The 17,969-nt window shown below is 35.2% G+C and overlaps 1 protein-coding gene across 1 annotated transcript in view; it reads right to left on the reverse strand.

Moving 5' to 3' along the window:
• Positions 1 to 17,969, reverse strand: part of LOC126816710 (alanine--glyoxylate aminotransferase 2, mitochondrial) — a 120,088-nt gene that overhangs the window by 28,064 nt on the left and 74,055 nt on the right. Inside the window, exons 6-9 of the mRNA XM_050543457.2 lie at positions 5,913 to 6,006; positions 2,867 to 2,932; positions 2,506 to 2,637; positions 1,849 to 1,941 (exon numbers count right to left, since the gene is read on the reverse strand). Coding sequence (XP_050399414.1) covers positions 1,849 to 1,941; positions 2,506 to 2,637; positions 2,867 to 2,932; positions 5,913 to 6,006 — 385 coding nt within the window. The remainder of the gene's footprint in view (positions 1 to 1,848; positions 1,942 to 2,505; positions 2,638 to 2,866; positions 2,933 to 5,912; positions 6,007 to 17,969) is intronic.

The following is a 17,969-nucleotide window of genomic DNA, read 5'->3' on the forward strand; positions in this document are numbered from 1 at the left end:
ATACTTGTGTATCAATCTAGGTCAATCGAAACGATTATATATAGGCGTAAACACGGTGTATAAATGTAAAATCAATCGGATGATAACTATAGCGATTTAGCTCCTTTAACTTTAGCCTCTAGAGCGTCCACAAGATTTTTCAAAGTGATCAAGGGCCATAAATTTGGCAGTAATTATCTGAAATCTTTGAAAATTAATAGGCTTCTTTGTCTCATGACCTTAAACACTGTGTATAAATTTAAAGTTAATCAGATATCAACTTTGGCCTCTAGAGCATTCACGAGATTTTTTGAAGTGATCAAGGGCCATAACTCTTTCAGTAATTATCAAAAATTGAATAGACTTCTTCGTCTCATGACCTTAAACACTGTGTATAAATTTAAAGTCAATCAGATATTAAAGTAGCTAAGTCTCTAACTCAATATCATCCAAAATCTTCAACATTGAAAACACGATTTATTTGACAAATTAAATCAACATTCATGTTGTAATCTTATCGGAAAAAGATAGGCTTTTGATATCCAATATTTAAGACAAAATAAACATTTTACCATTGGTACACGAATCGTGTACCATAATGCGCTTCAGCCCCAGTTGTATCAAGAGACCCGAGGGACGAGGCTAGACACATTGCACCAAATCAAACGGCGAATGTAGACTGGAATAACCAGACGCTAGGAATTTGCACTCGCCTGAGACTGCTGGCCTATTTCGCCGAACATAACTGATTTGAAATTGGAGTAAAAACGGAAATCATTGAATGTAAATCAGTTTATACACATTCATACTACAGTATTATATGCGTTGCGACCCACTTTTGACAATTTCCAGGTCCCAAATGTTAGCGATTTAGCTACTTTAACTTTAGCCTCTAGAGCGTCCACAAGATTTTTCAAAGTGATCAAGGGCCATAACTCTGGCAATAATTATCTGAAATCGCTGAAAATCAATAGGCTTCTTCGTCTCATGACCTTAAACACTCTGTAAAAATTTAAAGACAATCGGATATTAACTTTAGCTTCTAGAGCATCCACAGGATTTGTTTGAAGTGATCAAGGGCCATAACTCGGGCAGTAATTATCGAACATCGCTGAAAATCAATAGGCTTCGTCTCATAAACACTGTGTATAAATTTAAAGTCAATCAGATACACAAGATTTTTTAAAGTGATCAAGGGCCATAACTCTGGCAGTAATTATCTGAAATCGCTGAAAATCAATAGGCTTCTTCGTCTCGTGACCTTAAATACTGTGTATAAATTTAAAGTCAATCGGATATTAACTGTAGCCTCTAGAGCATCCACAAGATTTTTTTGAAGTGATCAAGGGCCATAACTCGGGCAGTAATTATCGGACATCGCTGAAAATCAATAGGCTTCGTCTGATAAACACTGTGTATAAATTTAAAGTCAATCAGATATTAACTTTGGCCTCTAGAGCGTCCACAAGATATTTTGAAGTGATCAAGGGCCATCAGTCTGGCAGTAATTATCCAAAATCACTGAAAATCAATAGGATTCTTCGTCTCATGACCTTAAACACTGTGTATTAATTTAAAGTCAATCAGATATTAACTTTGGCCTCAGAGCGTCCACAAGATTTTTTGAAGTGATCAAGGGCCATAACTCTGGCAGTAATTATCTGAAATCACTGAAAATCAATAGGCTTCTTCGTCTCATGACTTTAAATACTGTGTATAAATTTAAAGTCAATCAGATATTAACTTCAGCCAGTAGAGCGTCCACAAGCAATTGTGGACGACGGACGGATAGACAGGTGGGGGCGACGACAATATACGACCACATTTCAATGTGGGCGTATAAAAAATGAAATATGCCGTATTACTTACTTCATCTGAAATGCATACACCTCCTTTTGCATGTACAGCATCATAAGCCTTCTTTAAATAACCTTTAGGATATTGTACGGTTCCACCAACTCCCTATAATAACAACAATATCTATTTAATGTAGTCATCTCAGATATATTCTAGTGAATCATGCAGGTTAATCCTAGTTCCGTACAACTATCTGTAGTCATGATACTCTTTCACAGATAATAAACTGCCAATTTTTTAAACTTTTCTGGAGGAATTAAATAAAATTATGTCACAGTATTGGTGATATAAAGTGTTGAAATTTTTAAAAAAATCACTGAATAAAAATCCAGGCGACGAAACATACAGTCACGGCTGCTAGTCGTATGAGCGGTCCACAAAGATTAACAACATTTTTATTTTTTTGTTGGGATTGGAAGCCTTCACAAGTCACTCAAAATATTTCACTGTGGATGAATAAAAAGTGGTTCTCAGACATATCCAAGATTTTGAAAGTGCATTGATGATTCAGAATTCCGGTAATTTCACGCTATACCCATGTGCCTATTAGAGACTTGTCCACAAACATAAACCTGTTAATCAAATCTATTGATCACTTCCAAAAGGCTCAACAGTTAGGATACTTCTTCAGAATTTGGTGTTTAATTTTGTACCCTAGAATTTATTTACTTGAATAGATTCAGCAAAAAATCCACCAACTCTTCCTTTCGGCATTGAAAACCGCAGTCCATCTTCAAGCTGATCAACATATAAATCACAGCTAATGCATTCATCTGGTTTACAATCACAATCTCTGTCAGTCTGTAAATATAATACATTTACATGGTTTAATAATAATAATTCTCAATTTATATAGAGCAAAACTACTTTATGGCAGTTTCTATTGTGCTTTTCAAGTTTGAACAAATTCATTCACTGCTGCCAATTAAAATCCCTGTCTAACACATTCACATGGTTTATAATCATAATAATTGAAAAACATAAAATAACCATTCGTCTAAATACATAAACATAGGATGTAAACTCTTACCTGGCAAATAGAATCTCTACAATATTTTCCACCCCAAGGTCCACGGTATGGATCTGGATTCATTACCTATAAGAAAATTATTAAATTAAACTTTGTACTTCAAAAAGTTGGTATTAATTTATTCAACTTTAAAAGTATGTTTGTGCTGTGGGCTGCAATTAAAGGACCTAAATCTTTATTCTTTAGCACCTAGAAATGGACACAAATGGGTCGCAACGCTTATAATAATGTAATATTAATGTATATAAACTGATTTACATTCAATCGTTTCTGTTTTTACTGTAATTTCTAATCAGTTATGTTCCGCGAAATACGAGTCGAAGTTGAATGGGAGTCTTTGGCATCTGGTTATTCCAGTCTACACAGGCAGAATTCTCTTGTGGAATATGTTTAGCCTCGTTCATCGAGCCACTTCATTACAAATGGCGCTTGAAAGCATTAATATTTTCATTTCGTCTTAAATATTGGATTTCTACGAAGGCCCATTAGTGCCAAACAAAAAAAAATATTAATCTGTTTGAACGAGTTACTATCTCGTTGAACGAATTAGTATCTCGTTTGAACGAATTAGTATCTCGTTTGAACGAATTAGTATCTCGTTTGAACGAATTAGTATCTCGTTTGAATGAATTAATTATCTTGTTTGAACGAATTAGTATCTCGTTTGAACGAATTAGTATCTCGTTTGAATGAATTATTATCTGGTTTGAACGAATTAATTATCTCATTTGAACGAATTAATTATCTCGTTTGAACGAATTATTATCTCATTTGAACAAATTAGTATCTCGTTTGAACAAATTAATTATCTCATTTGAAAGAATTAGTATCTTGTTTGAATGAATTAATTATCTCATTTGAACAAGTTAGTATCTTGTTTGAACGAGTTAGTATCTCGTTTGAACCAATTAACTATCTCGTTTGAACCAATTAATATTTTGATTGTAGCCTACAGAAGAGGGAAGGGACATGCAGAAATTGTGTTTTAAATAAAGATATTAGTAGGTTCTTTACTATTTCTGGCGTTAGCGTCAGTAGAAGGAACTACACTTGTGAAAAGGGGAATTAGTATAGAATATGGTGGAAATTATCCAATTTGTTTAATGTTAGCCTGGGTTAGCCACAACATTGTAGTGAAGTCATTGTTTATGATGACATGTATATGCTTAAACAGGCATTACGACAGGTATATGTATGATATATTAAGGACGTGGATTTGAAATGCAACCAATTAAGAAATAAAATGGGTGTTTCTTAGCTGAATTTTCACTAGCTCAGTGAATAGCACAGCAGGTATATGATTGCTTGTCAGCGATGTTTACATATTAAGAATTAATATTTCCAGTGTTGATTGCCTTGGAAGAGGATTTGCGTGAGTTTCTAAGATAGACGGGTGAGGGGTGCAGCATGTAAAACGAAGCAGGAGTAGTAGTGCCGCAAAATTTATCGCATTGTACGTTGCATCCCTCCCACGAGGGAACCTTGTGGAGAACTGACGCTGTCGTTGGCCGACTTCCTCGCCTCGATAGGACAGAGGACTTGAAGCTGGGGGTTGCATAAGCGAACGCTGGCTCAAGCGAGGACAGCTGTTCTAACCGCCCTACGCTTGATTACCGGTGAAAGCCGACACAGTCACCTTGAGCCGTCGTTCCTTTCTGTGGCTTCCGGTTTCAGGTCCCCTGTTCTCTCGAGCTTTGCCACATGGGACCCTAGTGGCAGGGATGAGACGTGCAATGTGGGCAATGTTTACTACGCTTGATTCGTTTTGCATACTGCTACTGCATTCCACAGGTTTTTCGTGTCATCCACAGTTTTTGTGTCATCCGAGGACTACAGACTTTTCTAACAAGACATCGCAAATTAGTCGTTTCTTCTACCCCCCCACCCCTCTATCTTAGAAACTTACCCAAATCCTCTTACATCCGTTGTATTGCAACACAGTCAACACTAGGAATAAATTTACTCTGGGATAATACTTTACTGCAAAGATCAATTAATATGTAAACCCCGTTGACAAGCAATCGTATACCTGTAGTTCTGTTCACTGAGCTAGCGAAAATTCAGCTAATGCATAATTATTTCTTTAATTGGGTGTGTTTCATATCTCAGTCTTTACAATATTAAAGATACATTATGTAAGATTTAGAGAAAGAGCTGGTCGTTCTTGTAATAGTAGTTCAAAAAAGACAATGCGAAATGAATATACTGAAATTTTCATTAAATTACTTTATTCTGAGCAACGATTCTGAGCAACGATATTAGCCTTTGAAGATTTGACATTGCACGGAATGTAACCACCGTACTGGCTGAACCGTTCTTATCTACTTAAACATGTTAATAAATGTCTAATGAATAGTTTATATAACATTTAAGGCCTACAGAAAGACCCGCAATAGGCAGATTTAGCTCTTGCATAATGACTGTATACATGTCATAAAACAATGACTTCACTACGATGTTGTGCCTAATTCAGGCTAACATTAAACATATTCGGCTTTTAAAATGTGAATTAACATCCAACATATTCTCTATACTAACTCTCCTTCTCATAAATGTAGTTCCTTCTACTGACAGTAACGCTAGAAATACTAAAGAACTTTACTTAAAACACCTGTTAGGATCACAATTTCTGCATGTCCCATACAAGCTTCTGTACAACCGAAATCTTAATTCGTTCAAACGAGATAATTAATTCATCCAAACGAGATACTAATTCGTTCAGACAAGATACTAACTCGTTTAAACGAGATGATTAATTCGTTCAAACGAGATACTAATTTGTTCAAATGAGACACTAATTCGAAAGAGATAATTAATTCGTTCAAACGAGATAGTTAATTCGTCCAAACCGAGATACTAATTTGTTCAAATGAGACACTAACTCATTCAAATGGATTAATATTTTTTTCGTTTGGCACTAATGGACCTTCATAGATATCAGAAGACTATGGATGATATTGAGTTAGATACTTTTGTCCTTTGAGGGTTTTTTTTTTTTTAAAACACAGCAACCAAAAGTGAAAATATTTAGTCATATTTTCCATACCTGGTGAATACCGAATCCTGTTGGTGTATTAAATCTCCATGTAGATAAAGCTGTTAAACCCATTAAATATGGACTAGCACCATGGTAAGCGTTTCTGATAATAATAAAAAAAAACATGCAGTAAATAATAATAGTTTAAGAGCCCCAAGCATGCCAGGTTAAATGTTAAATATAGAATTTTACATCAACGAAAATGCAGCACTTTATAAATGGATGCTTGTAAATCTCATTTACTGTTGATTTTTTTGCATCCAATAAATGCCCAGGATAAAATCATGCAAAAAATCACATTTCATCTGCAATATATCTCCCCAGCACTTCCAGTAAAATCAGCAATGTTTTTTCATTGTGTTTCCAGTCAAATCAGTAGTGTGTTTCAATTGTGTTTCCAGTCAAATCAGTAGTATGTTTTCTTTGTGGTTCCAGATAAATCAGTAGTGTGTTTTCATTGTGTTTAAAGTTAAATTAGTAGTGTGTTTTCATTGTGTTTCCAGTCAAATATATTCCATTTTAACCATATGTAAATTCATTAATTTAAATGACGTAAATAAATTTCATACAGATCAGATGATAACTTTTGTCGTTGGAGCATTCACAAGATTTAACAAAGCAAAACAGGGGCCATTACTCTAGAAGCAATTAAATAGATTTCTTTGTTTCACTGATTTAAATAATGCATAAAAATTTTATACAGATCGGATGATAACTTTTGTCATTACAGCATTCACAAGGTTAAACAAAGTGACATAAGGGCCATAACTCCAGAGAGAGAGAGAGAAATGGGGTTTAACGTCCACTCGACACAAACTAGGTCATTTCAGGACTAACATATGGTTTAATTTTATTTCAATAATTCGCTTGCGCGTAGGGGTCTTTAGCAGTGGGAGGAAACCGGAGGACCCGCCATAACTCCAGAAGTAATTAACAGAAATTGCTGAAATTTAATAGACTTCTTTGTTTCACTTACTCAAATGATGCATATACATTTTATACCGATCGGATGATAACTTTTGTTGTTAGAGCATTCATAAGGTTTAACAAAGTGAAACAAGGGCCATAGCTTCAGAAAAAATTGAAATTGCTATTGCTATAATTCAATAGGCGTCTTCATTTCACTAATTTAAATGAGGCATATAACTTCGGTCATTCAAGTGTTCACAATGTGCAACAAAATGAAACAAGGTCCATATAGTCCGGTAGCTGAAGGGGGGGAATCACCACCCGAGCTGTGAATTTATGAGACCAAGTCTTACTAGACCATTTTTTTGCGTAGATTCCGAATCTGGGTGGTGATCAGGCGTTTGAGGGGGCGTTTTCGAGATATAGGGGGTGAAATGTCTACAATGGGGGGGGGGGGGGTGATGTCATTTTGTTGGTATAATATATTAATAAAACATAAATTTCTAGGACTGCCCATCTATAAATAAGTGTTTATGATGCCCCTGCCCAATTGTTTTGATTTATGGGGAGGGGGGTGGGGGTAGCAGGTGTGCGCGTGTGGAGGGGTGGGGTGGGGATAAAATTGGCGGGGAAATGAGTTCACGTTGATTTAAATGATGATTTTCTTAGAGCTTGATGAAACATCTCTAAATATGTTTATAAGATTCCTATTGTATGGGGGTGGACACGGGGGGGGGTCGATGCGGGTGATGGCTGGTGGCATTCATAATTGAGCTTAAAGTGGTATCTTGTTAGCGTTTTCGTTCGAAATTTTAAAATTTTAATGGTACTTTTCAAGAGATCTGGAAATGTAAATCAAAAACACATTAACTCAGAGATATGTTTAGTTGTTAGTTTATTCTTAGTCTTCATCAGAAGATTCAAAATCAAAAGTCCATATGAGCGAGATAAATATTTTCTTGGTTGCTCGCATATCCTTTGAATATGCTTCAGAAACCAATTCACATTGTAAATCTTCATTCCAGCCATGTAGCAAAAGACCATGTGTACGACAAGGTGGTAATAAAGAAAGGTCTGTTATTTTTTCACCCAGCAAATCTTTTTTCTAGCGTCATCTACTGATGTAAGTCATCTTTCGCAAATTTTCTATCATATTTGGTTCATCGTTTGCGAAGAGATTGATTGGGATGTCTAATTCGCCCGAGCAAAAACGCAAAATACAATTTGTTTCAGCACCTCCATTAATTTGCAATGCGAAGTAGGTAAGATATTTTGGTGTCCTCGTGGTTGGTTGTCAGTTTTAGGATATTCTCGACACTTTCAATACTAGTCTTGATATTTTTTGATCCAATCAAGATTAGTATTGGAAGTGTCGAGAATATCTCGGCCTACGGTACATGCTTTACGTGGTAATGACTATCTGTCTTTCTTTTTCAAGATAATCCCAACTTTCTAACAATTTTTAAAGAGCTGGGAAAGACAAATGATGCTTCTGATGACGTAATTGCTGGTTTAGAAAAAATTGTTTGTACATGTACTAAATGTACCTTGTACGGCGAAAACCAACTTACATCAGTAGATGACACTAGAAGAAAGATCTTCTGGAGGAATTTTAATTGTGATGAAAAATAACAAAACTTTCTTTCTTTATTACCATCTTGCCTGGGTAGTCTTTTGCTGCACATTAAACGCAATAATTATGTTGCAGCAATATGGAGACAGGTTGCAAAATTAATGATCGAACAAGGTAACTCGGCAAAACAAAGCTGGAATGAAGTTTACAATGTGAATGGGTATCTGAAGCATATCCAAAGGATATACACAGGCTGTTGATCAGCCATCAAGAAGATATCTTTTCCGCACATATTATAAGAATAAACTAATATCTAAATATGTGTTTTTTATGTACATTTCCAGATCTCTCGAAAAGTACTATTATAATTTAATATTTTGAATGACGATATTGGCACTGAACAAAATCTCGAGAAAACACTTTTCAGGTCAATTTTGAACCAAGTGGTTTTTGTCCCCCAAAATACATTTACCCTCCCCCATACAATGGTAATCGTATACACATATTTAGAGATGTGCAGTGGAATTAAAAAGTAATGTTTTTACCAAGCTCTAAGAAAATCATCAACGTGAACTCACTTCCCGCCAATTGTACCCCGCCCCCCGCTCTTCTATACACACACACCTGCTACCCATACCCCACCTCCCCACAAAACAAAACAGCTGTCCAGGAGCATCATTAACACTTATTTAAAGCTTGGCAGTCCTAGAAATGTATGTTTTATTAATATATTATGTCAACATAATGACCCCAAACACACACTCACACACACACACACACACACACCTGCTATCCCCACTTATGAACTTTTGATTTTGAATCTTCTGATGATGACTAAGAATAAACTAACAACTTAACATATCTCTGAGTTAATGTGTCTTTAATTTACAATTCCAGATCTCTTGAAAAGTACCATAATAATTTAATATTTCGAACGAAAATGCTAACGAGATACCACTTTAAGCTCAATTATGAACGAAATGATTTCTGTCCACAAAAATACATGTTGCCACCCGCCACACCGGCATCAACACCCCCACCCCCCGCCCCACGGGCACTCACCCCGGCATCCACCCCCATACAATAGGAATCTTATAAACATATTTAGAGATGTTTCATCAAGCTCTTGGAAAATCATCATTTAAATCAACGTGAACTCATTTCCCCGCCAATTTTATCCCCACCCCACCCCTCCACACGCGCACACCTGCTACCCCCACCCCACCTCCCCATAAATCAAAACAGTTGCCTCATAAACACTTAATTATAGATGGGTAGTCCTATAAATTTATGTTTTATTAATATATTATGCCAACATAATGACATCACCCCCCCCCCCCCATTGTAGACATTTCACCCCCTATATCTCGAAAACGCCCCCTCAAACACCTGATCACCACCCAGATTCGGAATCTACGCAAAAAACTGGTCTAGAAAGACTTGGTCTCATAAATTCACAGCTCGGGTCGCGATTCCCCCCCTTCAGCCACCGGACTAATATAGCTCCAGAAGAAATTAACGGAAATAAATAGACTTCTTAATCTCACTAATGTAAACAACATATATCAATTTCAAAACCATCGGTCGGACGGTGGCAACGGCAATATACGAATACATTTCCATGTAGGAATATAAAAAGTGAAGAAAATTGTCCATCTGTTAAACAATCTGATTAAAATACAGATCTATATTTCGTTTATTTTTTTTGATACTTTCGATGGCCTACAATACATGAAGATCTGACCGGTTGTAGTGAAAGGTTGCGTCAGGAGTCATGCAAGCAGCTTTTAACCCTATCTAGTTTTTACCTATTATAATGAGAACTGGCAGCTCTTTATCTTATCTCCCATATCTTTAACAATTGTTTTAAGAACCTTGTAAAAGTAAAATGAAACTACTGCTAGTATCATGTAATTGAAGTGTTTCAGAGATATTATTTGTACTAATCGAACAGATGCCACTCCTAACGGTATAGTTAATGATAAAGCAATTTAAAAAACGATTTTTTGTACAATCAGGTGCCATAATCCAGAAAGTTATGGTCTGAAATGCACAAATATTGACAGGGACTAAGATTTTTGGAATATAAAGATATGTTTTAACCCTTTCAATGCTAGATGTAAATCCACTGCCTGTGCTAGACCCTTTTTTGAGGAAAAAAGAGAGGTTGGAACTGAATGCCAAGCAGTACTTATGGAAGCTTTTATGAAAAATCTTTTTGTCTGTTGGGATGGGCATGAGGTTGGGCTAAGAGGAAAAAATAGAATTTTGGAAATTTGCATAATAATGTAGTCACGTGACGTCATGGCGGCCATTTTGGATTTCTCATTTCACACTAAAGCTAACACGAAAACGAATTTTTCTCCATGAAATACTTAAAAGATATTGTTTTTTTAACTGGATTTTGATAAAGATATATAAAATGAACAAAAATATCAATAGCAGCCATGAGCAATGCCGCCGCGAACACGCGCATCACGTCTCCCGCTGCCATGACCACGTGCGGATTGCAATACCTTGTTTTTACTTTCACTTTCATCCCCAAGTCCCATATCATTATCAATATAGTCAGTCAATAGATCTACACGTTCGGGAATCAGGAATTACCTACGTATTTTACGATCCAGCAGGCCAGCATTATTATCAACATCAGAATTATTGTCAGAATCTACTGCAGACACAGGGCTATCGTGTTCACATTGGGCTTGTTCATCATGCACGGGAGACATAGCTAGCCATGGGCGGAACGTCGCGCAACAAATCACACACTTCATAATACCAATCACTGTCCTGACTACTATCATTATCAAGTAACTGGAAACGAATTATGTGTATCACCCGCCTCGAAATTGTCCACATATCAAGTAACTGGAAACGAATTATGTGTATCACCCGCCTCGAAATTGTCCACATGTTGGTCAGCAAGACGTCATTCACGACTTCGTCGAGAGTGCATCGTCTACGTTGTCACAATGCACTCCGCCATTTTACGGTTTGCTGCTTTGAAACACGTGGAAATATGTTCTAGTGTATAGAAAATACAATAGATGGCACTTGCAGTTACGGTACTAATTTTAGCGAGGGCTTTACTGAGTACACGGTAATACCGGGTACGGGCATTTTACCGACATTTTATAATACCCGGTACTACCGGGTATACGCAGTGAAAGGGTTAAGTTTCATCAAAACTTGTGTATTACATACTTATAGACAATTTGCTTACAAAGAGTAGCCATTTTGTCGGGCATTTTCATTTTGATTTTCCCGAAATTCGAATTCAACCTTCATTATGGTGGAATGGTGATATACTAGAGAGAGAGAGAGAGAAATGGGGTTTAACGTCCACTCGACACAAACTAGGTCATTTCGGGACTAAGATATACTAGAGAATCCACAAGCTAAAAATGTGATTTTTCGACCAATCAGGGGCCATAATCCAGGATGTGTGATTATCAAAAAGAACCAAGATCTTTATGATAAAAACATATATTTAAAGTTGCATCCAAATTAGATAAGATAGGTTGCCAGGCAACGAAATATACGCCCACAGCAGCTAAATCGTTCGGGCAGTCAACAAGTGTTGTCGCATATTTTTACTTCTTTCGGTAATGAAACATTTATAATACACTAAAATCTGATTAAGAGTATCAGAAAACCATTAGAATTTGTTTGGTTTTTATAAAGTTCTGCCCCATGCTAACGTTTAGTATACAAAACTTTTAATATCATGGATTTAGCTGTTCAAGTCATAAAAATTCATTGAAAATCAATATACTTGTTCGTCTCAAGATCTTAAGCACTGTGTATCAATTTAAAGTCAATCAGATATTAACTTTGGCCTCACTGAGAAGTAGTAATAGTGTTATTTGTATGTTTAGGGCATATATATCTACCGATTTTGGTAAATTTGTACGAATATCGGTAAAATTCTAATTATCGCAACAAATCTAATACGAAGAGGCTAAAATCTGTAGATACGGTGTGTTAATTAACAGGGGTGAGAAATTGACTGAAAGGTGATTTAATTATCGCTTGGGGTGAAAATCTCTGCGACTGGGTGTGTTAATTAATGAACGGGTTAAAAACGACTGACACAGTGTGTATTCTTTGTTTGGTGAGTTTTCTCGAAAGCGTGTAATAACTGCACCAAAGGTGTTTTATCAAGGTCTAGCAGGCTTAATCTGACGTGTATGTGCTTAATCCAATTTACCGTGCGATTTCTTGTTCGACGTTAAGTGTAGGTCTTTATACATGGATTTATACGTGCTGTAGTTACATAAGTTCATTCTTATACATTTTTCATTTCTTGATGAATACTACGTGTTTTATACTTTGTACCATAGTCGGGCTGCATTTATTTATATATTTGTCTTTTTTGTGGGTTTAATTTGTTTATATATAATCGTGCGTACCACTGAAGTATAAATGGACGTTATTTACCAGTATCCGGACCAGCCTCCATTGATATCAGACTAACTAATTTGTTTTGAAAAGCAAGTTTATAAATATAAAATCGCGCAATTAATGAAAAACTATTGGTTTCGTCATGTCTATATTTACTACACGTGGGCGTTTCATGCATAAATGTATTGTTTCTTACCTGGGTTGTAAATAGGACTATCCAAGAAAAATTTAATTTCCACATATATATAACAAATGTGACCCCCCATGGCATACTGAGTCGCGGTTAGGAAATTTTAAAAATTGAGTTGTTGTTACTTTCACATTCTCCAACTCATTACCTTCAATTTTATGTATAGTTTGTTTGAAACGGGCAAAAATTGGCTGAGCTCTGTCCATTCGAAGCTACCCAACTCACAAAAGTAAGTTTTGAGAAAACTTGGTCGTTCTCATTTTTTCGACCCATGGTGATAAGAGAATTTTAAACAATAATATCCAAGATGCATTCCTTACTTTGCATGCTGTATGAAGAAGCGACAGTAAAGGGAATTCATCTATCAATAAAATTTTCTTCAAAAAGAAAATTATTGGCTTTTTGTTTATTTCCATTTAAGGCCTATAAATTATTTTTTTAAAGATGATATGAGATATCAAATAATTACCGCTTGGATTAATTATTCGGAGTAAATAAGGAGTTGTCGACGGCTTTATCATTGACCCGTGACAGTTCATTAGTATTACTCAATGACACCCACCCGCATATGATTAATCAGCCATGTGGTTTGGATTAACACTCAACGGCAATCTATATACAATCAGAATTAATTTTTTTTCTGCCACTTATCAGAGTGAATCGCATGTAGGTAACCAAAAACTTTATCGCCAAAACCAAATATTTATCGCTCGCTCGAGTCAGCCACGTAACCATAATGCTTTTCACTAGGTGTCTGGGCCAATCAGCAAACAAGTTGTGTAGACAGCATAGCAACAAGCGGCGGTGGTTTATATTTTTTAGGGGTTTTAAAACTCGATTGTATCCGTTCAAAATCAATTCGACATTAATTTGATCATATTTGTAAACTAGAAATTCTCCGTTTACAATGATGCCAATTATTATGCAAGAGGAATGAACGGTCGTCCCGCAGCGAGCGAAGAAAAATAACTAATTTCACCTTGAATTTTAAGAAATAGGACAGATTTAAGAATATGGTACTTTTACAAAACGTTCAAATAAAGGTGTTCTAAAATCTTTTATTGCTATTTTGATCTTTTGTGTCCATAGATAGTATATTCATTGACTCATTTTTGTGAAAATCTCAATTTCGATCAAAATCAATACTTTCATTTATTTTGTCTCTAGTCCAAAATTAGATGTTGCGTATTCCGACTCACTTTGATATACGTGGTCACAAATGATAATTCACATATCAAATAACTTTGACTTAATATGGAAATGTGAACATGTTAACATTTCTATTGTTTACGATTGTATGAAATAGCTTTATTATTTTTCTCCAGGTACTAATAAACTACGGGTCGAGTGGATCCAATTTTTATTATGTAATTTATCAACGTGATGACAGATCAAGAACACGGGCTCAATGTGTCTATTTATAAAAGCATGCAATCACCTTTAGGAATCGGTTAGTTTCCAATCTAAAACGACTTTAAAATCTCTTTTGTTATTTCGGTCGCTTTATTTGAAAAGATTTTCATAATATGCCGTAGTAATTTGTGATTTTGTTTTTATTGTTAATTCTATTTAATTGTGAACATTTCGAAATCTAAATATTTAATATTTAATCGTGGGTACGGGTTTAGAATAGTGTTATAGCATGATTTATTTGTTAAAGATCTGTTAATTCTGCAACAACAATTTATTGCTGCGGTGATCAATTTCAACATTTTCACTATACATGTATTCTAAAGTCATAGTTTTAAACTTAAATAGCTTTATTTGCAACATTTCCGGCCATATATTATGCTAAATTGAGTCCCACGTCATAAAAGTCTTCAACTTTTAGAACCATGCATAGCACAAATTATGTCCAGAATTTGACGTTTTAACAGCTTAATTAATAAATTTGATAAAGAAAACTATTTCAGGACAACAATAATTTCTAATACACCTTTAATGTAATTAATTGTTCGTTTGACAAATTACGGTTTTGAAATAGGATACACAACACATCTATATTAATTTACAGAGTCATATTTTGTATTTTAATAAACCAAGGTTCATTCAAGAAAATTATTGTTGTGTTCTGATAAATTAAGTGTACCTGTGCCCTGTTTCTCGAAATCTTAACTAAAGATAAAATCGTGAAACAGACCCCAGGTTTATAATACACATTCACTAAAATTGTTGAGCTGCAGCGATGATCAATTTATTACCCCTAATAAACTCTGGCAATTAACAGTTGTTATATAACATCTAGGTCAACGGTGATCCAAGTTGGTGTTCAGCGAAGAGTACTTCCTGCTCTGATGGCAGTTTGTGTTGTAATATGTGACTTGGAAATACGTTTAATAATTTAACAAATTCAAGAAGAACAAGAACAAACAAAGGCATCGAATTTTCGCATACATATATTTCCAATACAATTTTTTTGTTTTGAAATATACTGTAGAAAAATAACTTAGTCCTCTAACTTCAGTACGACATGATAATAATGTAATAGTTAGTATTTCATTGTATTTAAATCTTATAATCCCTCTTGTTGTTTTCAGGTACTGTGAAGGTATCGGAATCGAAATCCCAAATAGGATGTAAATTTTGATATTATATGTAAGATATGCTTACAATTATACTCAATTTTGATTATTTGTAAGATATGCTTACAATTATACTCATCGATCACTAGAGCATTTTGGCACTGGTAATATCATAATATGTAGCAAATGGTGGACCACCTTCGAATTCTCACTCGATAATCGTCGCTATTTGACTCATTCTTGCATTTCCCATCGATGGTGATAGTACAATTTGAAATAATAATATCCGACTAGTCATGTTTGCATATTTTACATGCCACGGTTTAACTATCAAAATAATTGATTCTCTTCAAAAAGAATTGACGGCCATTTTGAATATTTCCTTCTAGCTCACTCTTAAATTCCACTTGTTGACCATGTTTCTTTTGAATCGAACCTAATATTCCACAAAATGTCATTATTGGAGCAGAGCTAATACGCATAGAAGCGAATGCTTTGGCCCATATCAACTGCCAATTAAAGAAAAAATAAATAAAGCAGATAATTTATACGTTACAATTTAATTAAAACGTTTAATTATGAAGGCATATGCATATCAATAATGTAATAATAAATAATGGTATTGCTTGTACCTTTGTCTTGTCTATTTTACTTTGAACATTTCTCTGATTATAATATAATCGCTTGGGCTGTTTTTGTTTTATATCATTTGAGATACTAACCGAAATTTCCTATGAGAAACAAAATAAATTGTAAACATGTTGATTAAATATCAAGCTTTATTCAAATGAGATGATAGAGAAGTAAAACATACATTTATGTCATTGCAAGAAAACCAACACTGAATAGACCACAGTACGTATGTCATCCTTGAATAAACTGTAACAGATAAAAATAGTCACACTCCATCCAACTATTTCAGCTAATCCATTAACAGTGTCGCCTTTCGGTCTGAGATCAAAGGGGGTCTGAGATCAAAGGGCAATATTTCGTGTGAAAAGCGTGCTCTCAGGATAGTATAAATTCTATAATAAGGATGAGACTGAATCCACTGTACCTGTGGTTTATCGGTGCCGTAAAGTATAGTAATAAAGCTATTTCATACAATTGTAAACGATGGGAATATTAAGTTATGTGTTTAAATTTAGCTGTTCTTGTAAAACCCATATTTCCATAGGTCGTCATAGGTCGGTATTTTGAATGCAAAGACAAGCTTGTTACACAAAGTCAGTGTGATGCATTCAGAGCATACCAGAAGATGTTCGACGATCAGCTCCACGTGTTGGAGGCGGACGTGAGTTCCTATTATTAGACGTGATTAGTGTTATTTGGTATGTGATCGATTTATGTATTGTTTAATGGTCGAGAGCGAGACATTAAGTAATATATTGTAACAACATGAGGGCCGTGAGGCCCGAATGTTTTTACAATATATTACGCAATGTCTTAAGCTTGAGACTATTAAACAACTTAAAATACAGACACTTGCACGTGCTTTGCAATGAAATACGTCACTCGAGTTCAATATTTTACCAAGTTACGCTTGGCACATTGCCTGTACGATTATTTGAAATAATGGTACTCCAACATCAAAGGATGACGTCACATCTGTATTTTAACTATTGTTATATAGCGATGGAATTCTGTTTCCTTGGATAGCCCTATTTACGACCCAGGTAAGAAATACATTTATAAAATATAACGGTGATGAAACTTACAGGTTATCATTAATTGCGAGATTTTTGGTTTATAATTGTGCTTTCAAAACAGAGCATCTGATATCAATAGAGATTAGAATATATCGGATAATCAAATGGAGGTTTGGCGGGCTATTGATAATAGCGATAATGCGTACGACCGATTTTAAGACACACGCATTTATAGTTCAGTGGTATCACAATAATGTTAACAAATGAAACCCACAAAGAGACAAGAAATATAAATAAATGCAGCCAGACAATGGTACGCAGTATAAAACACGTAGTATTCATCAACAAATGAAATACGCATAGATTAAAGAAGGCACAGATGTAACTACAGCAAGTATAAATCCATGTATAAAGACCTACACTTAACAATGACCGATCTGCGTAAAACACACGGTCGAACAAGAAATCGCACGGTAAATTGGATTTAACACCTACACGTCCGATAAAGCCTGTTGGTCCTTGATAAAACACCTTTGGTGCAGTTATTACACGCTTTCGAGAAAACTTACCAAACAAAGAATACACACCATGTCAGTCGTTTTTAACCCGTTCGTTAATTAACACATCCAGTACAGAAAACGCACCAGCGCAAAGATTTTCACCCCTAGCAATAATTAAATCACCTTTCAGTCAATTTCTCACCCCTGTTAATTAACACACTGTATCTACAGAATTTAGCCTCTTTGTATTAGATTTGCTGCGATAATTAGAATTTTACCGATATTCGTACAAATTTACCAAAATCGGTAGATATATATG

This window comes from Patella vulgata, chromosome 3 (genome assembly GCF_932274485.2).
Source record: "Patella vulgata chromosome 3, xgPatVulg1.2, whole genome shotgun sequence".
Taxonomy (NCBI): domain Eukaryota; kingdom Metazoa; phylum Mollusca; class Gastropoda; family Patellidae; genus Patella; species Patella vulgata.